Below are 27,122 nucleotides of genomic sequence, written 5' to 3'. Positions count from 1 at the left end.
GTTTAAGGGTGGTGTTAGGTAAGGGGGATATTGTGATTGCGTGATTTAGAAACTCCCAGCAGTTTGAAAACACCCACAATATCATAAACGCCCACTTTTGCTCTGCAGAGACCCAAGTCTGAGAATAACAGCGGAGAGAATAACAGTCGTCTGTAAACCTTTATTTTGGAATTTTCACAGTAGCCCACTGAAAGAGCCAATCGCGTCATCCGAAGCTGCGCATGCGCACCCTTAACCATAATAAGTTGTAGGAACTGCTCTTGCTGATCTCTCACACATTAGGTCCAAGTTTATTAGGGTCATTCTCAGTTTAATTATATTCTTGCGCGTATTATTTGTGAGCAAGCAAACAGGTAAACATTTGTTTATCTTATTATGTTTATTTATTCATATCAGCGGGAGAATAAGAGAAGCTTCACGGACACTGACAGCGAGAATGTATTGTTTGAGGGAGCAACATATGATTTGTGTACTACGCATGTTAAGTGAAAATGCATTAGTTTTTGGTCTAGTGAAAGTCATGATAATTATGGTACTCTTTCTCTTAATTTGACATTAGTTTATATTATCTGACCTTCATTTCATAGTTGACCAACAGTATATTGCTCAGGGACAATTGAATATAAACTCGTATTATTTTAAGATCTTTAATCTGTCAGAATCTATCATCTTCTGTATCTTATTTTAATTCCAAATCGTCATTCATGAACAGATGCACAGTGATGACACTTTATTAACTAAACCCTATTTATTTTAGGTTTATAATGGCCCACTGTGACCTCTCAGCCTCAAAGGCAGTGGATGGAGGTCTGTCTGAAGAATTTGCGGTCCCCTCTCATGTGGATGATGTCAAGAAACTCATGGCAGAGTTTGCCGAACATCACGGATCAGCCGGGCGCAGAGTAGTTCTCATCACCTCAGGAGGAACCAAAGTTCCTCTGGAATCCAGAACAGTACGGTTCCTGGACAACTTCAGCAGTGGTCGGCGAGGGGCCTCCTCTGCGGAGTATTTTCTGGACTCAGGCTATGCAGTGATCTTTCTGCACAGGCATCGTTCTCTTTACCCATACACTCGTCTGTACACAGGGGTCAATTTACTGGATAGCTTACAATTAGAAACTGGTAAGGAGGATGCTGGTCAGATCCTGGTTGTTCAGAACGCACTTCCAAACATTGCAAAGGTTCTAAAGCGCTATCAGGAAGTGAAAGCCGCAGGATTACTGCTGCCGGTGGAATTCAACACCTTGTCAGAGTACCTCCATCTACTCAAGGCAGCAGCCCAAGCATTAAGCTCCATAGGTGAGCAAACCCACTTCATGATTATTTGAGGATGAATACATTTGTAGTGGAATTACTTCTATTAATTTCTGTTTTTCCCTCCTAGGGTCCAAGGCTATGTTTTATTTGGCTGCTGCGGTTTCTGATTTCTACATCCCAGCATATGAAATGCCAGAACATAAAATTCAGTCTTCTAATGGGCCACTTCAGGTGTTGTATAATAAATACAAATATTAATTGAGTCTCCTAGGCCAGGGGTTTAGTCTTTTAGGTTTTCCGTATAGACCCCTTCAAATATGATCACCCTCATGTAAGGGACCCCATTTTAAAATTTAAAAAGCAGCTATATATTTTCATGGACTAAGATAATTTGTGTGAAAAATGTATATTAGGAATGTATTAATTGGAAAACATTTTGTTAAATTTGTATTATTGGTTTATTCATATGAATTGTAGTTCACAATTTAATTTATTACATTTTTAAATGCATCCCCTAGCGCTCCCTTGCAGTCCCGAGGGTCCACGGATCCCAGTGTAAAACCCCCTGTGCTAAATTACATGCTGTTAATCTAGGCTCCAAACTTCATATGAAAAAAATAATTAATCTGCTTGTTTAATGTAATTTAGATAAGTATGAAGATGGTTCCCAAGATGCTGTCCCCATTGGTGAAGGACTGGGCACCCAAGGCATTTGTCATCTCTTTCAAGTTGGAAACGGACCCCTCCATCCTTTTGGAGCGAGCACGTCGTGCCTTAGAAACATACAACCACCAGGCAGTGGTTGCGAATGTTCTCGACACACGTCGTGGTTATGTGGTTGTTGTTACCAAGAACACCCAACAAGAGCTAGTCCTCACAGATGAGGAAATGCAGAAAGAGGTAGAGATTGAGGACAGAATTGTCAGTAACCTGACTGAAGCACACAGTGAATTTATGTCTCAAGTATGAAAAAAAAGAAACAACTTGCTGCAGGTTTGTAGCATGTACTGTAGGCTGAAGGTACATCTGGGATTAGTGTTTGTTTTATTGTAATAACTATAGTTAAAATCTTAATATAGAAACAGATCCTGGAAAACTGACTTTAAATTCAGACTCCAAGTTCAGAAAAAGAAACTAATAAAAATTTTAACAGAGTACATTTTCTGATTTACTCTGTACTATGAGATCAGAATACATTTTATTTTATTTCTTTGGCCTTTAATCATAGTTTGAAAACAAGATAATATATGCTTCAGTATTTATTAACCTAATCTTGCCTTTGCTTAGTATTTTTAAAACTTTGCAAAAAATTACACACTTTAACAGCTGATGTAAAGTACATTTTGAACAATATAAGATGTATGTTGAATGTATAAAAAAAATAAACTTTCTGCACGTATCACCAAAATTAAATTAGCGTTTTACTGTGATCGGAACTTGATTTTATTTCATTTGCTGTTTGAGCAGTTGAATTAAACATGTCAAATCCATTAGTTAATATATGTGATACAGAGTATAAACACTGCAGAAAAACTGCACTTAATATCACTTTCGAGCTTGGATGAGTATCATCTACAGATTTATCACTTGAGTTTGACGCTTCTCTTAACTCCTGCACGAATACCAGACCATTCTCCACTGTATCTCGTCTCCTCACGGCGCACCTCACGAACCTGACACAAATAATCGGAGGTCAGTGTCCATTTTGGGTAGTGATACCTTCTGCTTCAAAAACAAAAGTGAATTAAAGAAATGAATCCTGTGACACTTACCTGTCCCTTCCGACGAACCTGGGCACGTCTGAACTTCTCTCTGTGTTTGACTCTGGGATTCCGATCAATCTTCTTCCTCTTTGGTGTGAGCCCTTTGTTCTTGGACATCTTTTCACAAAACAAATGATGAGATTATAATAACATTGTCCCTAACATTGTTTACATGGTGCTTATGTTTTTTTTTTGAAAAGCTGAAGCATGCATCATTTAACCACAACACCTCACCTGATAGGTGATCCTTCTTTTAGCATCTCCCTCCATCTTTTCCTCCTCCACCAAACTTGAAACGCAATCAGTGACAGTAAGTTTTCTGAACCATTATTTATGACAAACAATGTTGTCAGTGGACTCACCCGTCTTCGTTCTCCATTTCATTCTTCTTCCTCTTGAGTTTCTGTTTCTCCGCCATGGCGTTATAAAAGCGCAGATTTGCTTCCTCGTCTGATTCGGACTCCTCTGCTTCTTCTGGCCTAGCCTTTTCTGAAACCTAAAATAAAGACGTGTCAGACTTGGCGAAAATGGAGCCAATGCTGTAACTTACCTAAATAAAAATGGAATGACTCGTAATTACTTTTATATGTTTGGTGCTTGCTGATTTCTTTAAAGTTCTGTTTTGCTGTTCTCCAGAGAGAAGCTGACGCAGTTGAGGAGCCAGTCTAGCATCTACTGCTCCTACTTCATTTATCAGCTGTGAAAGAGATCAAGGTTTGAAAAGTTAAAATTTTTTAAATGACTACCTGTGAAAATCTGGTAAATTGGTTAGTACTTACATTCCTGTAGGTCAGCAATCTCTCAATCACAGGATGATTATGAGCTGGAATCCGTTTCGCCTTTAGAACCAAATAAAAACTAATGTTTGTGCAATAGCTGGAAAAAAAGGGAAAATTCATAGTGAAGTGACAACAGGGAATATTTCACCATTTATTCAGATCATAAAAAAAAAAAAGAAAAGCATTACTTTTCAAAAATGTATAGTATGTACATTTTTTACGTTTTTAAAAGAACTCTTATACTTGTTCATTTGATCAAAATACAGTAAAACTAATAATATTGTATAATACCATTACATTTTAAAATAACTTTTTTATATATTTAAATACATTTTAAAATGCAATAAATTCCTGTGATGGCAAAGCTGAATTTTCAGCAGCCATTACTCTTTAAGTCACACGAACCTTTAGAAATCATTCTAATAAGTTGACTTGCTGCTCAAGAAACATTTCTGACAATGATGAATGATAAATGATGAAAACAGTTGTGCTGCTTAATTTTTTGTGGTACTCTGATATTTAAAAAAAAACTAAAATATTGACTGTCAATTTTTAATCAACTGAATGCATCCTTGATAAATAAAGGTTTTTCTTAAAAAAAAAAATCTTACAGACTTAAAAAAAAAAAAAAAATGTATTGGTATGTTTGAGCTATGACTATAACTACTATATAATATGAATAAGGCAATCACAGAATTAAGAGTATACAGTGGGGAAAATGTTTATTTGATCCCCTGCTGATTTTGTCATTTTGCCCACTTACAAAGAAATTAAAGGTCTATAATTTTTATGGTAGGTTTATTTTAATGGATAGAGACAGAATATCAACCAAAAATCTAGAAAAAAAAAAAACATTTAAATATTTTCCCCACTGTACAAAATGTGGTAGGTAAAGCTTACTTTAGATAAAGCTGTTGTTTGGTGATGAGGTATTTTGCACCCTAGAGGAAGAAAAGGATATAAAACAAAAAAATAAAAATGACAGCAACAACAACAACAAAAAAACATTAGACTCCATTTTAAAGTATAATTACATAAGAATTGAATAACAGACTAAAAAACATGTATTTTTATATGTAGCTATAACTAGGTAGACTAGCCTTTCCAGGAGGAATTCGTCCATCTTTGACCATTTCTACGAGGGGCTGAACTTCATCCCTCAATTCTGTCAGCTGTGTAAGCAATAAACACTCAAATGTATTAATAAAACAGCATTAGGGGAATATCCTTAGAGTCTTGCAATGCAAAAAGCAGCGTAAATGTCATTGTAGCAATTCTCTACCTTTGCTTTGAAGTCCTGAATAAGTTCCAACAGCTCTGGTGATTCTTTCTTTAGCAGTTTGAGCTTTTCCTTCTGTGACATTGTCTTCAGATCCTTTACAATCCTTTCCTCTTTTTCATCCTCCTTCTCCACTTCAGCCGCTGCTGCAAATTCCTAAAAATCCACAGGAAGGGTACAAAGACTTTGGGTAAAATGATGCAAACACCCGAACTCTATTCATAGCTTTAGAAAACAAAGTAAATTTAGTACCTCAAGAAGGTTTAGATCATAGTCTTCCTCACTCAGGTTGGCTGCCAATCTTGTTTGAATTTTTTTGGCCTCCTCTTCCTCTTCTTTGTCTTCTGCCTCTATGTCTTCAAATGATTTTCCCTCTGCAAAATACAAAAATCAAACATGCTGGAATATGTATGTATTTTACCAGAAATATCTTACACATGCCTGGGTACACTGAAGAAATCCTTACTTTTAGTGGTATAATCAGAATCATAGAATATCTTCTTTTTATTTCCCCAAGCCATGTCATTTGGGAGATCTGGAAGAACGGAAATGAAAGTGTAAGAGACAATACCTCAAACATGTTAGAGAGTTTTTAAAGGTGGAAGAAAATACTTGACTTAACTTTAATAACAATGTAATACAAAAATAAAAAAACACATTCATAAACAGTGTTATATCTGGCTAATCTTTAAAGCATATTACCATCATCTTGCTTTCCTTCCAAGTCACTCTCCATGTCTGACTCTTCCTCTTCTTCATTGTCCTCTTCCTGCGCTACCTCCTCTTCCTCATCATCATCATCTGAATCAGAAAGTGCCAGGGGCATGATCTCCTCCTGGAAAGAAAAAACTATTATTGCTGATCACCAAGCAAAGCGGTAAAGGCCAAACTACCACCATCAGTAAAAAAGCCCCATGTTAAAAGTTAAAATTAAAATAAATAATTATTTGATTACCGCTTTATCTTCATCCTCTTGATCGCTGTCTTCTTGAATCCCTTGAGCCAAAAGTTTCTACAGAAGAAAGCCAAAGATTGAATATTATTTAATAGGATAGTATTTGTGGCAGTTCGTGCTTAAAGAACGAGAGGAAAACACAACTCACTGATATTTTCTCATTGTGGAATTCATCTATTTTATCCTCCACATACTTTGACGATTTCTGAGGAGAAAAACAAAGTCGTTTACAATCAGATTATCACAATAATACATACCAAATTTTATCCAAAAAATTACCTTGTCTGGAATGGCTTCACCTCCATACGCTTCAGGATCATCACTGTCATATTCTTGCTGCTTCTTTGCTCTAGGCTTTTTTACTATCCTTTGAATTTGGGGAAAATGTAATATTACAAACGTTACACTGTGATGGTAAAATAACTAAATATATTTGCATTGACATTGTACTGCAGACGTCTGCCTACGTCTTTTAGTACATATTTGTTAGTAAAATGCAACCATGCCGAATACAATAAATTGGTTGATATAATCATCGATTTTAAAAAAAAACTGTTTCATAAACTGATATATCCGCTCACCGTTATCAAACTATTCTAACGTTGTGATACCGCACAAAACCTGCAATTAATTACAAAATCAAGTAACATTAGATTAACGTTACCTACCTTCTTGCTCGAACCATGCTCCCAACGATTGACAAAGATTACTATTAAATCTAAGTATTCGAGCAGTTCATAAATAAAGCAAGGCTCATAAACCAACACACAAACAAGTGAAAACAGGCCAGCAACTATCCGCGTGGACTTCCCTCGTGCCTTTAGAACGGGAAGTACACTAACAGTGAGTAAGTACTTCCTCCACTGTCAAAATTAAAGTCTCGACAACTAAAACAGTTTTCAGAAACATACATCGCGTTATTCCCTTATGTGTGTCTATTTTCAAAGTAATCTATTAACATGTTTTACAAATAATAGTGCCAACATAATCAACACCCACACACTGATGATCTATCTATCTATCTATCTATCTATCTATCTATCTATCTATCTATCTATCTATCTATCTATCTATCTATCTATCTATCTATCTATCTATCTATCTATCTATCTATCTATCTTCTTCTTCTTCTGAATTTTGGCAGATTACTATTTTGTAGTATACCGGTACACCAACTGTACAGGAGTGTGTAATACCATGAACGTCATAGAGTCTAGGCTTCTATTAATAAAAAAAAAATGTTCTGCTATGATTATATATGATTATATAACAGAACTTTATATTTTTCTGGGATCTTCTTTCGGATAAAAAAAACATAGCCTTTGTTTTAGGAATGGAGAATTTAAATCCCCAATCAATACCCCATTGTTCTAACACATGTATGTCCTTTTGAATAGCTGTGGCTATGTATGCTATGTTGCGTCCCCTTTTCTATATGACAGCATCATCTGCATACAACAATCATATATTTCTTACCCCAACTTTTTCAAATATGTCATTTACCATAATATTAAATAATATGGGACTAATTCCTCTTTCAACCATAAACTCTTCACTTATTCCATTAGCAACTCTCTTAACGACTCTTATTGAAGGTTGTAATAGAAAGTCTAGTATATAATTATACATTCTTCCACTGATTCCCATTTTATCTAATTTAATTAATATACCCTCTGTCTATCTATCTATCTATCTATCTATCTATCTATCTATCTATCTATCTATCTATCTATCTATCTATCTATCTATCTATCTATCTATCTATCTATCTATCTATCTATCTATCTATCTATCTATCTTTTGATGTCCATAGACCCGCCCACTACACCATGCGCCTCCAGCTGATTGGCTTACAGGAGCGCATGCGCCGTCGCTCTCTTTCTGTCTCTATTCTGAAGAGCACGACCAGACTTGGAAGAGCAAGAGGTGGAAGAACACAACTGAAGCGTCTTGTCTTTATTTTTATTTTTTAAAGATCTGTTAAGACAAATAATTTCGGTAAGAATATGCCAACTACATCAGTTCACACATTGTATTTCATGTAGCCATACACAACACTGTCGACATCTGCAAAAAGGCAATGGTTTTGATCAGTTTAATGGAGGGCAGGGTGATTGAGAGCTGCAAACAAACGACACAGTTTTGTTTAAATTTGTAATGCGCAGCTAGCCAGTCATTTCTTCCTTTGCGTGCAATGGTTCTATTGTTTTCTTATTTCTGAGAAATGCTGTGCTGAAATGAAAGATTGAGGGGAATAGCAGCGAGCTTTGTTTCTGCTGGAGACGGCATCAGTCCATCTGCGCTTGTAAATATTACACAGACGGCGCCATTTTGTCATCTCGCTGGGTTTGAGGTTTGAATGGCTGATGACGCCATGCCATGGATCTTATTGTTAACTCTTATTTAACTTGAAGGCTGGTCATGCCTGTTTGTTTCTATTGTTATGATTCGCTTTTGTATTTGAGTGGTTGGTTGGGTTTTCCTGCAAAATCAAGCTTGCAAGCGTGTATAAGCTCTTATTTGACGCATACTTTGCTATGTGCTACGGATGAAACTCATTTCATATTCGATTTGTATCACGTTTGTAGCCAACTTTGTCATATATCAGCATAAATCTGAATTATGGTGACATTTGAGTGTTGAATTTCGTGGAAATCTTGTGTTATGGTTTTTACCCAATGTTTTCAAAGTGCAAATAAGAGACTTCAACCTTGATGTCTTATTTGAATTATTTGGTTGATGGTAGTTACTATCTGTTTACATTCAGGTTTATGTTCAAATGGTTAGTGGCCTCTGATTATGTGACCTGGTTTCCACCTCTGGGGGTTAAGACTCTTAACAGTATCTAACTGGTAGAATGTATTGTCACGTTTTTTGTCTAAATACGCTATTATGTAAGAACTAACCTAGTTTTTGTGGTTTCTGGTTGTAGGTGATCCGATAGGCATATTCCTCTCTTATTTAAACTGTTTACCCAGACATGGAAAATTATGTTCTCACCCCAAAAAGAAAAAAAATCAGTCGTCATCGAAACACAAATGAAATATTTTTTTAAATCTGTCTAACCTTTGAAAGTTCATGCAACTAAAACTTAAGCACATCAAAATGCACATAAAGAGATGTATAATTCTTTTTTATTATAATTAAAATCACCCTGATAGTTTAATCCACAACATCTTGCTTTAAATGATGACAAATGAAGAATATGAAAAAAATATTTGGGTTTCCAAAGATGAACTGGTGTCTTGGAAGTTGAGTAAAAGACTTTCCATTTATGAAGGGGGTAAATGTGTCATGGGTTAGCCTAAATTGTGTGTGAAACTGGAAGAAAAAAGAAATGGTTTCTTAAAATTCCCATTGGTTTTTCTGTTGTTTTTAGTTTTTTTCTGATTCTGTATGTTTAAGGTTTACCAAATTGTAGGTCAGAATGAATTAGGTTAAGAAAACAAGGATGCTGTTAGATATATTCTCCAATTACGTTTCTTTCACATTGCTCACAATTTAACCATTAGATTAATAATCAGATTTTCTCTTCACTCCCTGACACTTTTTTTTTCTTCATCTCTGAAACTGTTCCTGTATTTTTGTTTTGGTATAAAGTATAAATGTTTGCCGGTATACTTGAGATACATGATATGCATGCATTTTAAGATCAATTCTCATGTTGATTGGTTTTGTGAAGCAGCTGGCCAACATCTCATGCGCACAAGTGGTGATTACATTTTTTGTTTCGCTGTACAAGAATATGTTATACTAAATGGTCTGGAAATGGCTGCCACTGAATGGTTTTTCCTCATGGGTATGCTTGTTCTAATGCTGTTTACATATATTTTCCTCCGTTTATTCTTTTTATTACAGTCAAGAATTGATTTTAAATGATTGCCGTCAGGATTGGCTTGGGTATCCTGTGCATCTTGTAACGAAGCAGCACTTTTAACACAGGTAAGCATCTGAGGGATCTTAGTCAATTAAAATTCGAGAGATGTGGTCAAATTATTATCATCTAAAAAAGATTAAGAAAAATGCATTCACATACGGTCTAGAAATGTGGCTTAATGACATTTCTTGTCTTAAAATGTCATTGCAATATGTATTCTGTGCAAATGGTTGACTATATCTACAATGCAATTCTCTTTCTATCTTTTTATACATTGCTATTAAAGGAACACTGCACTTTTTTTGGAAATAGGTTCATTCTCCAACTCCCCCAGAGTTTTATCATTTTCGATTCCGTTCAGCCAATCTCTGGGTCTGGCAATATCACTTTTAGCATAGCTTAGCATACATCATTGAATCCCATTAGACCAGTAGCATCACATTCAAAAATGACCAAAGAGTTTCTATATTTTTTTCTATAAAACTTTACTCTTCTGTAGTTATACCATGTACTAAGATCGGCGGAAAATGAAAAGTTTTTGGCTGATATGATTAGGGACTTCAATTCTGGCATAATAATCAAGGAACTGTGCTGCTGTAACATGGCTGCAGCAGGCACAGTGATATCACGCAGCACCTGAAAATAGTCCCCAGCTAGTTTGTGTAGTTGCAGCTATAGCTGAGTTGCTGGGAACTAACTACTGCATGATATAGCTGCGCCTGCTGCGGCCATGTTACAGCAGCACAGTTATAACACAATATAACTACAGAATAGTCAAGTTTTAAATAGGAAAAATATTGAAACTCTTTGGTCATTTTTGAATGCAATGCTACTGGTCTAATAGGATTCAATGATGTATGCTAAGCTATGCTAAAAGTGCTATCCCCAGACCCGAAAAAACAGCTGAATGGATTAAAAAAAGGTAAAACTCATTTTATTAACTCTAGGGGAGTTGGAGAATGATCCTATTTCCAAAAAAAAAGTGGAGTGTTCCTTTAAAGTTTTTGGGGACAATAAGAAAATTGCTTCACAAATTTCTTTTAGGTTGTTGCTTGTTACCTGTTATAAAGCATATTAAAGCCTGTTAAGAGTTCCCACTGGAAATTTAAGGAGAATTTTGAAATTGATATTCCCCAGGCTGAAAAAGTTGAGGAAATTAAAATCTTTAAGAAATGCAATGTAAAGTTTTCTGGTTCTGCTCAGCTCAATATAATTTGTCAACTAAGCTATAAATTGCTTTTGGTGAGTGCAATCTCCCTCTCTCTTTTTTGTATTTTTTTTAAGGATTTAAAAAAAGGTTTATCACATTAATCACAGGTGACTATGTATAAAAACAATTAAAATTAATTTGTCAAAAAGTTTGGGGACCCTGTGGTCAGTTAATCATTAAGCCAGAAGCACTGTAGAATAGGCTACACCCATGGTCTTCAATCCTGGTCCTGGGGACCCACAGCACGGCATATGTTTTATTAAAAACACCTGAGTGATTAGCCCATTAGGAAAGATCTTCATGAACTGAACTGAATGTGTCAGATGTTCAGTGCTGTGACCCCAGGACTGTTTTTGCTTAAAGGGGTCCTATTATGCTTTTTCACTTTTTGAAATTTAGTCGTGTGTAATGTGAATGTTTTGGTTTAAAGATCTACAAAGTTACAAATCTCAAAGTCCACTTCAAAGGGAGATATTTAGTCCCCTTTCTAGAACTACAACGAATGGCTCATTTAGACTACAGTGTTGTATTCCATGATTTTATGATGTCACAAATCGGCCCATTTGAATATTGTTAAAGTAATTCATACCTACAGAAATTCGAAAGGATGTGGTGTAGGGAGGGGCGAGTCATGGTTAGAACACTTGGTTGAGTCCATCAGATAAGATGGCGACGACAAAGTAGTGCTGCTGTTGCGTCAAGTTTTCACAAGTTATTACACATGCACCTGAATAATTATGTAAATATGTATGTTACAGTTATGAAAGCTTTTATAATAAATTGCTGACAGTAAAATACTGGACTGTCTTTAGAAAACTGAATGTAATTTTAATTTCGCCTTGCATGTAATATCTGATAAAGCAGTGTTTGTGAGCTGAGCGCTGCTCTTTGTACAGCGTTACCGGGGAAACATCGATCTCTACCACTCCAACATCGCTTCCTGCCTTCAGAGAATGAGTTTGCATATATATGCCACCACAAATAGTCTGTGGGAAACACTGGACTATGGTATAAATAAAAACAGCTGAATAAGTTTCACTGCAATTCATGTTATAATATTAGATTTAAAGAACAATAAACATAATATATATGCGTTTATCTGTACATCGTAAATGCAGTTGTTGACATCCTGATCTGAAAATCTGAAACATGATTTTGCCAAAAAAGAAAACCAAACAATAACTAACGTTGCCACTCTAATATGTCTTGCAAAATCTGTGAGTGCCAAGGTTCTTCACAATCCTCTTGTTCAGTATTCTCGGGTCTGAATCTGGCTCAAAGTGATATGGCAATGTTGACGAAATTGCTGCTTTCGCGAGGGGAGTAGCAGTACTGAAAAACCATCCAAGTTGTTCGCCAATCACAATGCACTGGGACAGCTAACCAGTCAAAATACATTTAGTTTTTTGGAAGGCGTTCCATTGTCAAACCTGTTAATAATTGAGCCGTTTGTGCCAGGCTAGAGAGAAAGGTATTGTAATGATGTAAATTATGTGGAAAAACAATGTGTTTTTGAACCACCGATCATGTGAGAATGTTCTAGAACACCACTTAAACAAATCCAAGACTTTGTAAAAGAGCGTAATAGGACCCCTGTAATACAAAATACCAAACGGTGTTATTGATCTCGGTCTTCTTGTCAGATTTGAAGATTGTGACTGAAGTTAAACTCGGGCAAATTGCATGTTTAAAATGGTGTTTTATGTAGAATGCTTTGTGTTTAAAAATATTTTTAAATGCACTAAAAATTGCTGTTGTTTGATAAGTTTTGTTCAGCTCAATTCATTAGTCAAAATATGTTTTGGTTTTGTTTGTTGCATGCTATAAAATTAAATCAAGTATGGTAGTGTGCTTTGGCTACAACTACAAAGGCATTAAACAATGTAATGAGCTAAGAGTTTGTGTTTCTTACTGGCTTTGCAGGGTTACAAATCAAGCTCTATTTTTTTTCTGCTATAATTTGTTTTCCTCCATAATATTTGGTCTTGCTGTTGATTGTGTTCTTGTGGTTTGTATACTGGTTTTGTTATCTTTTTGCCTTTTACCATAGCCTGACGGTCGTTGCCTTCTTTCATCTACAGGTGTGTGTTATTGCACCTCAGCATGGCTGTGGTCATCCGTTTGCAGGGTCTCCCCATTGTGGCTGGGACTATGGACATACGCCATTTCTTCTCTGGATTGACCATCCCGGATGGTGGTGTGCATATTGTAGGGGGTGAACACGGTGAGGCTTTTATCGTGTTCGCCACAGATGAAGATGCAAGGCTTGGGATGATGCGCACAGGGGGGTCAATCAAAGGATCCAAGGTTTCTTTGTTGCTGAGTAGCAAAACTGAAATGCAAAATATGATCGAGCTCAGCCGTAGGCGCTTTGAAACTGGCAGTGCAGATGTTGCCACAGGAAATGGCAGTAGGCCGGGTCCACCAGTTAGTACTGGTGGTAGTGGAAGGGGCAACTTGTCAACCACAGCACAAAGTTTTAGTAACACAACTTCAACTACAGCCACCACAGCACCATCAACACATGAGCCTATAAGCAACAAGACTGTCCCTACTTTTTCCACCACTACCATTGGCAATATGCCCCCAAACTTTAATAATTTCAGCAGCCCAAGTCTTAGTTTGGGATCCACAATGACCACAGCAATGTCGTCGATGAACTCTGTACCTCCCCCGATACCTCCCTTGCCTACCATGCAAACTCTACCACCGATGCCCCCCATACCAGTACCACCACCAGTTTCCACACTGCCACCAGTACCAGCTGTTAATCCGCTAACATCAGTGCCTCCGGTCCCTCCCATTGCACACATGCCGCACATGCCTGCGTTTCCTCCGTTCAACCCTGGTGTCCCTCCCCCAGTTGGCCCTGTCGCTGGTGGTTTAGCCTCTGGTCCACTGTCTCTCGGAAATCCCAATCCAATGTTCCTGAATCCCCTAAACCCTCTAAACCACCTGAATCTCCAACCTCACATGAAATCGCCAGTGACAAACCCAGATGAGTTTTACGTTCATCTACATGGCCTTCCTTTTTCAGTCAGTGAAATTGAAGTTAGAGATTTTTTCCAGGGACTTGGGATTGAGTCTGTTCGTTTGCTCAAAGACAACCTGGGTAGGAACAACGGCATGGCATTGGTTAAGTTTTACTCACCCCAAGAATCTTTCGAGGCTCTGAAAAGAAACGCAGGAATGATAGGCCAAAGATATGTTGAGATTTATCCAGCTACAGAGCGGCAGTGGAGAGAGAGCTCGGGACAGTCTAAAGCAGGTGGTGATGCCGAACAAAGCCGTCATCATCGTAGAAACGTCAATTCGCCATCACCCTCTGGCCGTGAGCGAGCCAGATCCCGATCTCCCCACAAACTAGAATTCTGTGTTTATTTGAAAGGACTCCCTTATGAAGCAGAAAACAAGCAGATCTTTGAGTTTTTCAAAAATCTAAACATTGTTGAAGATAGTATTTATATTGCATATGGACCAAATGGCAGGGCAACAGGTGAGGGATTTGTGGAGTTTAGGAATGAAACGGACTACAAAGCTGCTCTCGGTTGCCATATGCAGTACATGGGTAGTCGGTTCATACAGGTGCATCCAATCACAAAGAAAAACATGTATGAAAAGATAGATACCATTCGTAAACGGATGCAGGGTTCCCAAGGTGATCAGAAGAATAGCTCGGGTGAAGGAGGAAAGAGTGCCAAGAATTGTGCTCACATAACCAATATTCCCTATAATGTGTCAAAAAAAGATGTCCGTTTGTTTCTTGATGGCATTCAGTTGTTTGAGGAAAGCCTCAAGGTGTTAGTTGACGCAAATGGTAATGGTCTTGGCCAGGCTATTGTGCAGTTTAAGTCTGATGAGGATGCACTTAAAGCAGAGAGACTACATAGGCAGAAATTGAATGGCAGGGATGCTTTTGTTCATTTAGTAACATTTGAGCAGATGAAGGAAGTTGAGAGAAATCCTCCTCCCCAGGCAAAAAGAGGCCAGAAATCTCAAGGAAATTCCCATGCTCATGCCTATGTACACTCTCAGCCTCAGGTCCAAGTTCCCCAAGCACCTCATGCTTTTCCAGGAATGACAGGAGATGAGTTTAATTTTCTGAGAAATGCTGTAGGGACCCTTGGCAATGGGCCTCCTTTTGTCAACCCATTTATTGCCCCAGGTAACGGACTGGCAGCTCCGCCGCCTTTGCCGCCACTTGGTGCTTCTATGGGTGACATCTCGTTTAGCATTCCCCCACCAATGGTTGGAGGACCTCTGCCCGGTCCTGTTCTAGAGCATCCTGGTTTCAGACCCGATGGCAACAGTGCACCTGCCGGCTTTGTTAGTGCGCTAGAGCCCTTAAGAGGCATCACACCATTTGATAATGGATCTTCTCGTAAAGCAGTCAGCCAAAATCATGGCAGTAGCCAAGGTCAGCGGCCAGGTTCTGAGAGTTTAAGAGGACCATCCAGCAGTGGTCCGGGTAATTCGAGGCCCATAATTGTCAAAATTCAAAACATGCCCTTTACTGTGACCGTTGATGAGATTATTGATTTCTTCTATGGCTATCAAGTGTTGAATGGTTCAGTATGCTTGCAATTTAATGAGAAGGGTTTGCCCACTGGGGAAGCGATGGTTGCTTTTGACTCCCATGATGAAGCAATGGCTGCTGTTATGGACCTGAATGATAGGCCCATTGGGGCAAGAAAAGTTAAGGTTACTTTGGGGTGAAAGCAACATCTTAGTCTTTGTAAAGTGTCTTATCTTTTGGCATGGTTTTCTGGAAAATGTACTTATCTGGTTGTTTTATGTACAGAGTAAAAACTAACAAGTATTAGATTCTCTTTTTTCTGTACACATTATTTATCCAAGGTTGTAGGTACATGACGCATGTAATTGAGTAAAGACAATGTTTATTTTAAATTCCTCTAAATGGCATTAAGACTTCAGGTCAAAAATGTTTTAGTTCACATCTGCAGATCTGAAAGACATGTTTATAGTGGTAGGTTCAATAGAGCCTAATATCTGCGATAGAGGTTAGCTGGCAAGTACGTTCCACTCTCAGAATTCCTCGTTTTTGTATCTCTGCTCAAGTTTTACACATCTGTATCCATGCTGCATCTACACATTTCTTTCTGAGGTAAAAACCGTGCTGCTGTGCATTGTGTGCGAAATTCATGCCTACATTTGAGTTACAATGTTTGCTCTCTGCTGCAAACTTTTCTCTGTCAATAAAATGCAAATGTTCATGTCTTTTTCATTATCTGTTGCTGTCACATTGGATTGCTTTAAAAAGCCTGATGTCAAACCAATTTTGTAAATGCCAAGCGGGATGTGAAGCATATGCAGCATTGTAATATGTATATAAAAGCATTTTATTCTCTTTGCTTAGCTTCTGTTCTCTTGTTGCTGTGGTGTTTGATAGTTTCCTTTTTTTTATATAATGTTTGGCATTTTTTTTCCAGAGTTGCTGAAATGGATCAGTTTTTATGCTTAGTTTTCGACGTTCCAGCGCTTTTTCTTTTGTAAATACTTTCCAGCTGAACTTTTGTCAATAAAATGCCATACCTGAAATGATGACACTTAAAGTTATTGTGTTCTCTCTTGTCCTTCTGTTTTTTTTCCCCCAGTTCAGATGAACAATAAAATATTTTGCTGTGACTTCTTTGTTTGAATTTATCTAATCTATTTCTTGTTGCTTTAGACTGTCTTTATATTGTAGTCTCACAGTGCATTATTTAAATGTATTTTTTTTAACCTGAGATTTGAAGGCACTCTTTATATTTTCTGCTACCACAGATAAGCATCTTTAATAAAAGAATCATACTATTGAGTGAGTTCTGCTTGTTTAGAGTGGAACATTTTTCGTTCAGTTGAGCCAGGAAGCTACATTTTGTAATTATTTTAGTTATTTGCTTAAAGCTTAGTATATTGTTTAGAAACCCATGGAATTTTGCCCTTGTTGTGCCACAAATGGATTTTTAAAAATGCTGTCTCCATTTGTAAAATTAAAGAGGAACACGTTTTTGAGTTGAGTTGTTTTTGAAATTTGTTCTTATGTTATACAAGAGAATGAACAATACTCATGCAAACTGAACTGATGAGAGGTGCATGAATTGTTTCATTGTTTACACTGTAGATTATGATGGCAAATGTTATTGCTTCATAAAATGTGCTTTTCTTAAGATTTTTCACTTACTTGCATGGTTGTCATTTCTCTCTTCCGACCAGTTTTTTATTTTTATTTTATTATTATTATAAGGACTCAAGATTCTCAATGCCTTTTTATAAAAGCAGGTCAAGTGGGATTGCTTTCAAATGCTGTTCTTTGATGCTTTGAATCTGCTTGTGATGGTCTTGTGCAAAAGATCAAAAGATCAGGGTTATTTATGCAAGTTCTATATATTTGGGTTGATATTTTGCGCATCTGTTGTTGTGAAAAGCTTTGGAATTAAATTCATAATGAGTTGAGTGGATTTCTGCCTGTTTGGCATTCTCGAGCGGTTCTTCAGCTTTGTGGACTGCATATTTTGCTTAGTGCCTTTTTTTGACACTGAGCCTTGGTTCCTGATTAACATGTTAATGCTCAGGTAAGTGCTAATCACAGATATGACTACTGCTATAAAATATCAGTGAGCATTGGATGGTCTTCCAGATTTATTACTGTTTCTACATTTCAAAGGAAGGATGCATTGTGTTGGGGGGAAAACATGGAATTATTTAGCTTTGTTTTGAATAATCATCCTTGTTTTGAAAAAACTATGCTGCTATGCATTGCCACAATTTTGGAAACTTTTCGGCTGATATTGCAACCAAAAATGTTTTAAAGAAACTAGATTTTGAGGTATGCAATTGAAATACTGTGTCTATAAGTTGTGTGAGTTACAGCACTGCTTTGCAGTTGTGATTTATTTGGTGAGACTGGTGTTAAGGAGTGAAGTTTTTATATTTAAATTTTAGCCTATGCATTGATTGCACTGCAATATAAAGAATCAACAAATGCCTCTAATTTGTCACTCTGAATGATTATCCATAAAGAAGGAACATAGGTAATATAGGAATTTGTACTGTATTTGTTCGCTTTTTGCAAATAATTTGGCCCAATTGAGAAATCTCTGTTACTGTGGAGACGGTGGTCATGAAAAGCAAGCTCTGCCTGAGTTTTTTTTTTTTTTTTTTTAACCCAGATGCCAAGTCAGGTTGCCTTTAAACCAGTCGAGATGCTGGTAGAATACGTTACAAAAAGCTGCTGATTGATCGCTGCATTGTTGGCTGTATATTACGTGAAAGTATAAACTCATGCACTCGAGCTGTTATTAACGCTGAAACGCTTTTTTTCCAGATTCATATTGGTAGTTCTGGTTACACGCGTGTTTTAATATCATTTTAAGTGTAATGAGTGTAAGTTGAAGGCGTTGGTTAAAATTAGAACTGCTTGTTGTTGCGTCCTCTGTGTAATGAGTCAGTCCACGTTGGTTTCATGCAGGCTGCTCTGTGCTGCGGCTGTTGCGGTGATTGACAGGCTTCTGGCCAATCCCAGCCTAGTTCAGCTGACGTTCTGACCAATAGCGTTGCACGTCTGGAGAGGAACTGAATGGCAACGCCCTGCTCATTTTGTATTACATGAACGACAGGGTGGAGAAGGCAGTTTTGGCACAGAGTATCTCCGAACGGTTTCTATAGTTTGAAAATTGTTAAGGGTATGATATTTTTGATTTCACGGTCGCATTTGTCAGCTCATTTTGTATTAGCCGTTTGCCTGTACGCCGTTAAGCAATGTTTTTTTGCACAAGTTTTGCTTTTAATCGATTTATAATACAATTAAGGCGTGACTGTCGGGAAGTCACCGATACTCTGACATTTAGGCCATCAGATACGATATTTACGTTACCTCATTTCTTTGTTATTTGTTTTAAAACGCATAACGTTAGTTTTGTGAAATGGAGCATCCACGGTTCGACCATATATTATATTTACTTTTGTTTTGCTTGACTACGGACAAGTTCAGCAGAATGCGTCCTTCTGAACAGTTCTTTCCCTTTTCCTTCATCAAATATTTCACTTACTCGCGTTTGTCCGCTTTAGTGATTCATAGAAGAGGTTTAGTTTCGAGACAGAAACTTTAACAAGTTTGTATCTTTTGTGGTTTTCAGATGGCCGCTCAATGTGTGTCGAAGGTCGAGCTCTCCATCTCTTGCAATAATCTGCTGGATAAAGATGTTGGATCCAAGTCTGATCCACTCTGTGTTCTGCTGCAGAGTGTCGGGGACGACAAATGGTCGGAGGTATGTATGTTAACCGTTAAAAAGCCTCTGTGGCTACATTACGACCAAATACCTTTTTTTTTTTTTTTTTTTTTTTTTTTTTGAGTATAACAGCAGCTGACGCTCACTGCAACTTTACATTGGGCAAATAAAGTGCTGAATGTCACAGCTTGCCAAAGTTGCAGTTCGCTGATTATTGACACCAATATGAACAGTAATTTCTGTGATTTATAATTGACATTATTTATACAATCATTGGTTATTAATTATTTAAAATGTAGTTTACTTGTGTGGGTGTGTATATCCTTGTTTGCTTAATGTATGTGATCACTGCAGGTGGAACGAACAGAGAGAGTGAAGAATTGCCAGGACCCAGAGTTCTCAACAAAACTTCACATTGACTACCACTTTGAGAAGGTGCAGAAACTAAAGTTTGGCGTCTATGATATTGACAACAAATCTGTTGACCTCAAGGATGATGACTTCTTGGGAGGCTTTGAATGCACCCTTGGCCAGGTATGTATCTAGAAAATTGTTGCATTGAGATGCACATATTCTTATATATTTTCATGCAGTGCTAATATTAGTGGGACTGGACTTCATTAAGTAAGGGACGATGTACATGAGGGATAATCGCAGAATTAAGGCTGACAGCACTAATGCTGTGTAAGACTGAAGGCCTTATTTTGCGATAACAACCAGCTGGATGCATGTTATTCTGTTTATAACACGGCTACATGCCACAAAAGTAAATAATTAGTAACGAAATATTGATTCAGGTTGAAATATTTGAACGCAAAGCTACCATGAAGAAAGCATTTCAGACTATACGGGCATTAAAAGATATGGTAGTCATACTACTTTTTACACAGCATTTCACCACATGAATAATTATGGTGATTAAATATTACTGGTTTAAGATTAAGTTGTTTTTTAATCTTACCTGTTTGTTATTTAACTACAAACCAACAACAAAGCAATCGTCGCAAAATGGCAGCAGCTGCGTTTGTATGAATAAAGAGATCAAGTCTACAATACCAAAATGAAATAATTAAATATTTGTACGGAGAATATTTTATTTGCCAACCAAATGCAAAGCTTCCATGAAGAACATTTTTTCCCAGCAAGCGAATAGCACCGACTGCGTTTACCTGGATGAGCCTATGTTATTCGTTTTTACCGGTTGTTATTGATGAATAACATACCTCGGAATGTGGTGACTGTCCAATCAGAATCGAGTATTCCACAGAGCAATGTATAACAATGTATAACACATGCATAATGTTTTTTTTATTTTTAACAATACACTTGAATTCACAGCTTTGTTTATGCATCAAACTTTACAACAGATTGTGTCATCTAGGAAGATCACCAGACCCCTTCAGCTCAAGGCAACAAAACCGGCTGGGAAAGGCACAATAACAGTATGTGTTCATAAACACTCTTACTGCTATTTCTAATATGGCATCACTGGTAACAGAAAATGGAAATGTATCACGTTAGAGTTTTACCACCTTCCCGATAAATGTTTTATATACCACATAATTAAATGAATTTGCATTTGCAGTGTCTTTATTTGCAGGAGAATTTAAGAGCTTCACAGAAGAATGATTAATTTGCATAATGTATGGTTTTTAGTAAGCCACAAAGAGCCCTCTGTTTGAGCAAATTAACATTTGCATTTGTTAATGTATGCAAAGTTTGTCAATATACCATTTGTTAGCTTTATACTGCATATCATTAGCTGTTTCTTAGCTTTATATAGAAATTCACTAGCTTTTTTAAAAGTAAACATTTAGCTATGTTCTCTTTCTTTTTTCTTTCTTTTTTATATGAACAGATCACAGCTGAAGAGGTGAAAGACAACAGGGCTGTTGTGATGGAAGTAGAGGCCAAAAACCTGGATAAAAAGGTTGATATAATCAGCCTCTGTGTTCTTGCATCTTTCTGTAACCATTTATAATTTGAACCTTATAAAGTACAAGTTACTGCTGGCCAAACACACAAAAATGATTGCCATATTCAGTTTTTAAAAGCAGCTATGTACTGTTGTGTTCTTTGGAAGATGCATGTTATATTCACTACTTCTTTCAGGATATGTTTGGGAAATCTGATCCATTCTTGGAGTTTTTCAAGCAGGAAGAAGATGGGAAGTGGCAGCTAGTTCACAGGACTGAGGTTTTTACCCACTTTCACTTAAACCGAGAACTTTTTGGTGTGTGTGCATGCAAAACAATTAATCAATTATAGAATTTTTTTTGCTGATGGTTGTTTTTTTTTTTTTTACTTTTTTCTGTTTTTAATAGGTCATCAAAAATAATTTGAACCCATCTTGGAAAAAGTTTACTGTTTCCCTGCATACATTCTGTAGTGGTGACCTGAATAAACCAATAAAGGTATCAAAGGGTTTTTATGCTCAGTCATATGTGTGTTTGTAATAGTATCTTAATTTAACAATTTCACCATACAAGAGAAACCTTTGGTTTTATTTTAGAAGATAGTTCAGCACATTTATCTTCAGGATTATTGGAAGAAATTGGTGCTTTTGGCACTCAGCATAATTGAGAATTTGAAAAGTTACTCATCTACACTTAATGTGAACACATCTTTTTTTAATTTCTATCACATATATATACCCTTCAAAAGTTAGCTGTCAGTAAAATTTGTTTTTGAAAGAAGCTTTTTCTGCTTAACAATTCTGCATTTATTTGATAAAATATATAGTAAAAACGTAAATAGTCAAACAATTATAATTTAGGATAACCGTTTTGTTTGAATATATTTTAAAGTAATGGAAATTGTTATTAAAATTCTTTATAGGATTGTTTGTTGAATTTAAAGTTTAAAAATACATTTTTTAAATAGTAATTTTACCAAAGTAAAAGTCTTTACTGTTACTTTACTGTGATCAATTAAATGCATCCTCGTTTAATACAGGAATTAATTTCTTTAAAATGTACTACCCTCAGACTTTGGAACAGTAGTATACAAAATTTGTTGACAACTTTTGGACAAAGCTATAAGATCAGATAAAAAGACGTATAGTATCATTCAAATATAGCTGTGTACCTGTTTTATGTCCCCAAAGACACCATCAGCTAGCACTTTCAGTTGTCCTAGTCCTTAGACTAAAGCTTTGTCTAATTGCTAGGTAACTTGTTACGATAAGGATGAAGACACAAGCTCAGACATGATAGGAGAGTTCTCCTGCACCACCGCTAAACTAATGGAGGCTAAAGACAATGCGGTGAGCAGGATGCATGTCTGTTAACCTTCCATAAACATCTTTATTTTTCTTTCTGTCTGTCTGTGTCTGTCTGTCCATGGGTTTTTGTTTTAGGTTCATTGTTTTGATTATGATAGCGATGGCACTCATGATCTCATTGGTGTGTTTCAAACTAATGTGTCAGATCTGCAGAAAGCAGCTACTGGCTCCCCGGTGAGACTGCACCTTCACTGCTCCAGGCTTTCTTGTTGTCAATATTCTACTGTGTTAGCAGTAGAATATTTCCTTTTCCTCACATAAATTTCTATTCTGATCCACTTCAATAATTTCTATGAGTTTTGTTGTAGGGCATAAGTGAAAAGTTTTCATTTTTGTAGGTTGAGTTCGACTGCATCCATCCAGAGAAGCAAAAGAAGAAAAAGAATTATAAGAACTCTGGGGTCATCAGGATTAAGTATTGCAAGGTTCAGACAATCTACATCTGTTTCGTATGAAAACATACCAAGCAGTATTATGTGTTGCAAGTAGCAGAATTGTTTAGAATCATTTTAATCTCCATTCTGTCTTTCAGCTGGAGGCACAGTATTCATTTCTGGATTATGTAATGGGAGGTTGCCAAATTAACTTCACGGTAAGATCTGTCATGCCACAACATTTGCTTCTAATAGCAGGTGTTTTTTCTGTATTCATTTATACGCCGATGTAATGAATGGGTATAATGCAGAACATTACATTTAGGATGTAAATTGGAGGTATGGTTTAAACTCTTAAACAAAGGTGAAAATTGTTTGGTTTTAGGTGGGCATTGACTTTACTGGCTCTAATGGAGACCCCCGCTCCCCTGACTCTCTGCACTATCTCAGCCCTAACGGCGTAAACCAGTATCTGTCAGCCCTCTGGTCCGTTGGTCAGGTAGTCCAAGACTACGACACGTAAGACAGAGATTTTTGTCCGTAAAGTTCACCCTTTGAGCACTGTACTGAAAAAATTGTTGTAGAGAAAATATAGAAATATTAAAAGTGGTTGAAAATGTATGTTTATTCAGCAGAAATGCATGAAATTGATCAAAAGTGACAGTAAATATATTTTTTAATGTTAAAAATTATTTATATTTCAAATAAATGTGGTTCTTTTGAACTTCTGTTCAAAGAATCCCAAAAAGTATCAGTTCAATAAAAGAAAAAACAACAAAACTACAGTTAATAATAAGAAATGTGTCTTGAGCTGAGTAATGGATGCTGAAAATAACAGGAATTCGTTCCATTTTAAAATATATATAATAATAATTACTATATTTATCAGTACTGTTCGTTTTTAAATGTATTTTTAATAATAAATTCCAGCCTTTTTGTGTGTGTACATAGTTTTTTTTTTTCCTGACACTGATATATATTTTCTATCTTCTCCTATAGTGATAAACTTTTCCCAGCATTTGGATTTGGTGCTCAAGTTCCTCCAAACTTCCAGGTTAGCCATTACAAGTGTCCTTGATACTTATTCACTATTAGTTGTAATAGAAATTTAATTCAACAAAAGTACGTTTTTGCAATTTCTTAGGTATCCCATGAGTTCCCATTGAACTTCAACCCCAATAGCCCATATTGTCAAGGTGAGACTCACAATGTTTGAAAAATTTAAATAGAACAATTTGAACACCTTTTTGACTAGAACATGTTCTAAGATGCTAGTGTCACATGGCTGATGTTTATACCATGCAGGAGTGCAAGGCATTGTGGAGGCCTACCGGATGGTTTTGCCTCAAATTCGTCTCTATGGACCCACCAACTTCTCCCCCATTATAAATCACGTGGCCCGTATTGCAGCTGGAGCCGCCCAGCAACCAAATGCAGCAGTGAGTAACTCCACAGGCCTTTACTGTGGTGTGCTGCCTCATCCACAGGATGTGGTTTGATTGGTATTCATGTGTCTTTTGTCTATGTTGTTTGCCATGGTATTTTCAGTCCATTCGCAACATGTATGTCTTTTTCTCTGTTTCAAAATTAGCAATACTTTGTGCTGTTGATCATCACTGATGGAGAAATCACTGATCTCGACCAGACCAGACAATCCATAGTGAACAGCTCCAAACTGCCCATGTCCATCATCATCGTGGGTGTGGGTGAGGCAGACTTTAAGGCCATGGAGTTTCTGGACGGGGACAATGGAGTTCTCAAATCTGTGACTGGAGAACCAGCAGTCAGAGATATTGTGCAGTTTGTGCCCTTCAAGCAGTTTGCCAGTGTATGAGCCTCTTAAAATATGAATTGGTTTAATGTTCTTAAATTCACATCCAGTGTTTTCTGTAATTATATTACTGTCAGTAATTAGCCCATCTCTCGTTTCTCCTTAGGCTCCCAAAGAAGCGCTGGCTCAGAGTGTTCTAGCCGAGGTGCCAAATCAGCTGGTGTCATACTTTAAAATGAGAAATATGGCTCCTGTCAACCCACCTTCACCTGTCAAGTAGACACCGGTTGGGAGAATGAATTGTAGGCTTCTAAAAGAAATAGGAGTTAGTTAGAATTGGTATGGGCCACCACTAGAGGGAACCACAGCTCTGTTAAAGGAAGACCTTCATTACAGTTCTTTCTCAGTCCTTCATATTTTTCTTTTACTTTCCAAGATGGTCATTCCTTATATTATTCTTTTCCAACTGGAGAACTTTTTATATAAATGTCTTTTTTTTATAGATCTATTTCTCTATATTATTCCATATATTTTTGTATTATTGTTCATGAATACAGATGCCTTGGGTTTTTAAGCCAATATTTGAAATCCCTTTTAGGCCTTGATTTGCTTTCTGATGTAGTTGTATGCCATATCAATTGGGAATGCTGTTGTTTCTGCGATCTAGTATTTGTCAGAAGAAAAAAAAACTGAATGACTCCAATCGCATTCAATCACTTTGCTGCAATTTATAATCACAAATAATCATGGTGCCATAACAGAGTGAGAGTAGCTATAACTTTACCAAAGAAATTGCTGCATGTTTTTCAATAGCAAACTGTTCTAATATAGTGTGAAGCTAGAATCTTTGAGATTTGTTTTGCTAATATGTTATCATTGTTTTGATGTAGTATGAATTTGAGTAGAATGGATTTTAAAAATACTGGTTTACCTGTATAAAGACACAGACATTGGGACCATAGAACTCCTTATCCGTTATGCCTTTTTATTTTGAGCATTTTGTACATTGTGTCAAATACTATTTTAAAGATTTCTTAAAGATAAAGAGCTGTTAATTTTATCTAACTCAAATGTTTGCACCTTAATCGCACAGTAAAGTTAATTGCACTTCTCTTCTAGATCTATTGATTTTAGAAATGTACTCTTGCTCTTGCCACGTAAAGCCTTATGGGACTATTATCTTGTTTAAAGAATCTTTTTAGGGAATGGTATTGTAATCATATGAATGATTTTCTTCTTAGTAATTCAACATGTTCTTCAAAAGCCATTGTCACTCAGTTACACCAAGTTTAGTGTCACAAAAAATGCTGAATAAAATAAAATTGCCTTATTAACACACACAAGACATGTGTGTCTGTCTGTGCAACAAAAAAAAAGCATAGTTTTATTTCAATAAACTTATCCAATTCTCACTTGTTCAATTATTATTTGAAGTTCATGGAATTGAAATGCAGAATGAACACAGCTGTTCACCTGTATACTCCTATTACACCCTTTGGTCCAACTGTTAACTATTGAGTTATCATAGGTAAATATAACAACTTGTCTTCTGCCTGTGGAGTTTTCTGTCTGATTGTATGCTCTGACTTTGGAGGTTACATGAATGCTGGATATTTAAGAGCGGGCTAATTGAGGATGTCTTTGTCTAGCACTTACTTTAAGTCAGATTTGAGTGTTTTGTTTGTACCTTAAGAACAATGAAGACCAACTTCACTCAAAGCTAACACAGTGGAACAGGATTAGAAGACACAGAAACCCAGCAGCGCTTGGCCATTTCTATCAATGTCCTTTTAAAGAAGATCTATAACCTGCCAGGGAAATAAGACAGGAAAGTGGTCTTTGTTTTTTAGAGGTAAGTGCTAGATATTGAGGAATAATCGCGTTGTCATATTATTCAGTTTAATTGGGGAATGAAAATTTTTTGTATTTATATACTGTGAGAGGATATTTAGAAAAGCAAAAAAAAAAAAAAATACCCCTGCCACATAAAGGAAAGCTCATCAGTCGCTACAAAACCATTCAAACTGTTTTCCATTAATATATTAATTGTTATATATTTTTAAATGTAATTTATTCCTGTTTTAGTAGCCAATACTCCAGTTTTCATTGTCACATGATCCTTCAGAAATAATTTTAACAAGAACTATTTACTATTATTATCAATGTCTTTACTCTCACTGTTTGATAAATTGAATGAATCCTTGCTGATTAAAAATAGCATTGTCCCGAAGCTATTGAAATGTAGTGTGCTGGTTACCATGCACCTTCACATTTTAGGCTACCTTTATTTTTTCATAATACATTTGGAAAGACAGCCTGTGAAATCAATAAACACAGCTGCTG

The 27,122-nt window shown here is 36.6% G+C and overlaps 4 protein-coding genes across 9 annotated transcripts; 3 read left to right on the top strand and 1 right to left on the bottom strand.

Annotated features, from left to right (window-relative positions):
* The first annotated feature begins 209 nt into the window (after positions 1-209).
* ppcs (phosphopantothenoylcysteine synthetase) lies at positions 210-2,670 on the top strand. Its single transcript, XM_052569828.1, has 4 exons — positions 210-353; positions 758-1,299; positions 1,385-1,488; positions 1,906-2,670. Exons 2-4 carry the CDS (start codon positions 765-767, stop codon positions 2,224-2,226), a joined length of 960 nt encoding a protein of 319 aa, XP_052425788.1. The 5' UTR covers positions 210-353; positions 758-764; the 3' UTR covers positions 2,227-2,670.
* Positions 2,671-2,676: 6 nt separating this feature from the next.
* On the bottom strand, positions 2,677-6,873 carry utp3 (UTP3 small subunit processome component). Its single transcript, XM_052569827.1, has 16 exons — positions 6,702-6,873; positions 6,313-6,400; positions 6,182-6,238; positions 6,034-6,090; positions 5,781-5,913; positions 5,545-5,613; positions 5,331-5,452; positions 5,082-5,234; positions 4,900-4,971; positions 4,700-4,740; positions 3,800-3,896; positions 3,601-3,717; positions 3,383-3,516; positions 3,255-3,309; positions 3,030-3,137; positions 2,677-2,930 (listed from the first exon to the last, which is right to left on the bottom strand). Exons 1-16 carry the CDS (start codon positions 6,716-6,718, stop codon positions 2,841-2,843), a joined length of 1,410 nt encoding a protein of 469 aa, XP_052425787.1. The 5' UTR covers positions 6,719-6,873; the 3' UTR covers positions 2,677-2,840.
* A 1,026-nt stretch (positions 6,874-7,899) lies between these two features.
* Positions 7,900-26,191, top strand: cpne1 (copine I). 5 transcript variants are annotated; one of them, XM_052568708.1, is made up of 17 exons: positions 7,969-8,031; positions 9,892-9,975; positions 19,259-19,390; positions 19,706-19,885; positions 20,719-20,793; positions 21,210-21,281; positions 21,464-21,547; positions 21,676-21,765; positions 22,710-22,808; positions 22,973-23,059; positions 23,167-23,226; positions 23,394-23,527; positions 24,008-24,062; positions 24,153-24,204; positions 24,314-24,447; positions 24,600-24,836; positions 24,946-26,191. In XM_052568708.1, the coding sequence occupies exons 3-17, from the start codon at positions 19,259-19,261 to the stop codon at positions 25,057-25,059; spliced, it is 1,605 nt and encodes a 534-aa protein (XP_052424668.1). In that variant the 5' UTR covers positions 7,969-8,031; positions 9,892-9,975; the 3' UTR covers positions 25,060-26,191. The 5 variants fall into 5 exon arrangements, with proteins under 5 accessions (XP_052424667.1, XP_052424670.1, XP_052424668.1 ...); XM_052568707.1 differs by lacking the exon at positions 9,892-9,975 and having other exon boundaries at positions 7,900-8,031; XM_052568710.1 differs by lacking the exons at positions 9,892-9,975; positions 22,710-22,808 and adding an exon at positions 22,521-22,616 and having other exon boundaries at positions 7,900-8,031.
* On the top strand, positions 7,928-16,679 carry rbm12 (RNA binding motif protein 12). 2 transcript variants are annotated; one of them, XM_052568704.1, is made up of 3 exons: positions 7,967-8,031; positions 9,892-9,975; positions 13,202-16,679. In XM_052568704.1, exon 3 carries the CDS (start codon positions 13,224-13,226, stop codon positions 15,834-15,836), a length of 2,613 nt encoding a protein of 870 aa, XP_052424664.1. In that variant the 5' UTR covers positions 7,967-8,031; positions 9,892-9,975; positions 13,202-13,223; the 3' UTR covers positions 15,837-16,679. The 2 variants fall into 2 exon arrangements, with proteins under 2 accessions (XP_052424665.1, XP_052424664.1); XM_052568705.1 differs by lacking the exon at positions 9,892-9,975 and having other exon boundaries at positions 7,928-8,031.
* Positions 26,192-27,122: the final 931 nt, after the last annotated feature.

The sequence above is a fragment of the Carassius gibelio genome, chromosome B11, assembly GCF_023724105.1.
Source record: "Carassius gibelio isolate Cgi1373 ecotype wild population from Czech Republic chromosome B11, carGib1.2-hapl.c, whole genome shotgun sequence".
Lineage (NCBI taxonomy): Eukaryota > Metazoa > Chordata > Actinopteri > Cypriniformes > Cyprinidae > Carassius > Carassius gibelio.
Note: the sequence above shows the minus strand (reverse complement) of the source record. Positions and strands in the feature narration are given on the sequence as shown.

What these genes read in the sequence shown, in the direction of transcription:
- ppcs (XM_052569828.1), top strand. Translation starts at nt 765, where the DNA reads ATGGCCCACTGTGACCTCTCAGCCTCAAAGGCAGTGGATGGAGGTCTG. An exon ending in CCAAGCATTAAGCTCCATAG is followed by an intron (nt 1,300 to 1,384) that starts GTGAGCAAACCC and finishes TTTCCCTCCTAG; the next exon opens with GGTCCAAGGCTATGTTTTAT. An exon ending in CTTCTAATGGGCCACTTCAG is followed by an intron (nt 1,489 to 1,905) that starts GTGTTGTATAAT and finishes AATGTAATTTAG; the next exon opens with ATAAGTATGAAGATGGTTCC.
- utp3 (XM_052569827.1), bottom strand. An exon ending in GAAATGGAGAACGAAGACGG is followed by an intron (nt 3,310 to 3,382) that starts GTGAGTCCACTG and finishes TTGCGTTTCAAG; the next exon opens with TTTGGTGGAGGAGGAAAAGA. An exon ending in AAAGAAGGATCACCTATCAG is followed by an intron (nt 3,138 to 3,254) that starts GTGAGGTGTTGT and finishes TTTTGTGAAAAG; the next exon opens with ATGTCCAAGAACAAAGGGCT.
- rbm12 (XM_052568705.1), top strand. Translation starts at nt 13,224, where the DNA reads ATGGCTGTGGTCATCCGTTTGCAGGGTCTCCCCATTGTGGCTGGGACT.
- cpne1 (XM_052568707.1), top strand. Translation starts at nt 19,259, where the DNA reads ATGGCCGCTCAATGTGTGTCGAAGGTCGAGCTCTCCATCTCTTGCAAT. An exon ending in TTGAATGCACCCTTGGCCAG is followed by an intron (nt 19,886 to 20,718) that starts GTATGTATCTAG and finishes ACTTTACAACAG; the next exon opens with ATTGTGTCATCTAGGAAGAT. An exon ending in GTTGCCAAATTAACTTCACG is followed by an intron (nt 23,227 to 23,393) that starts GTAAGATCTGTC and finishes GTTTGGTTTTAG; the next exon opens with GTGGGCATTGACTTTACTGG.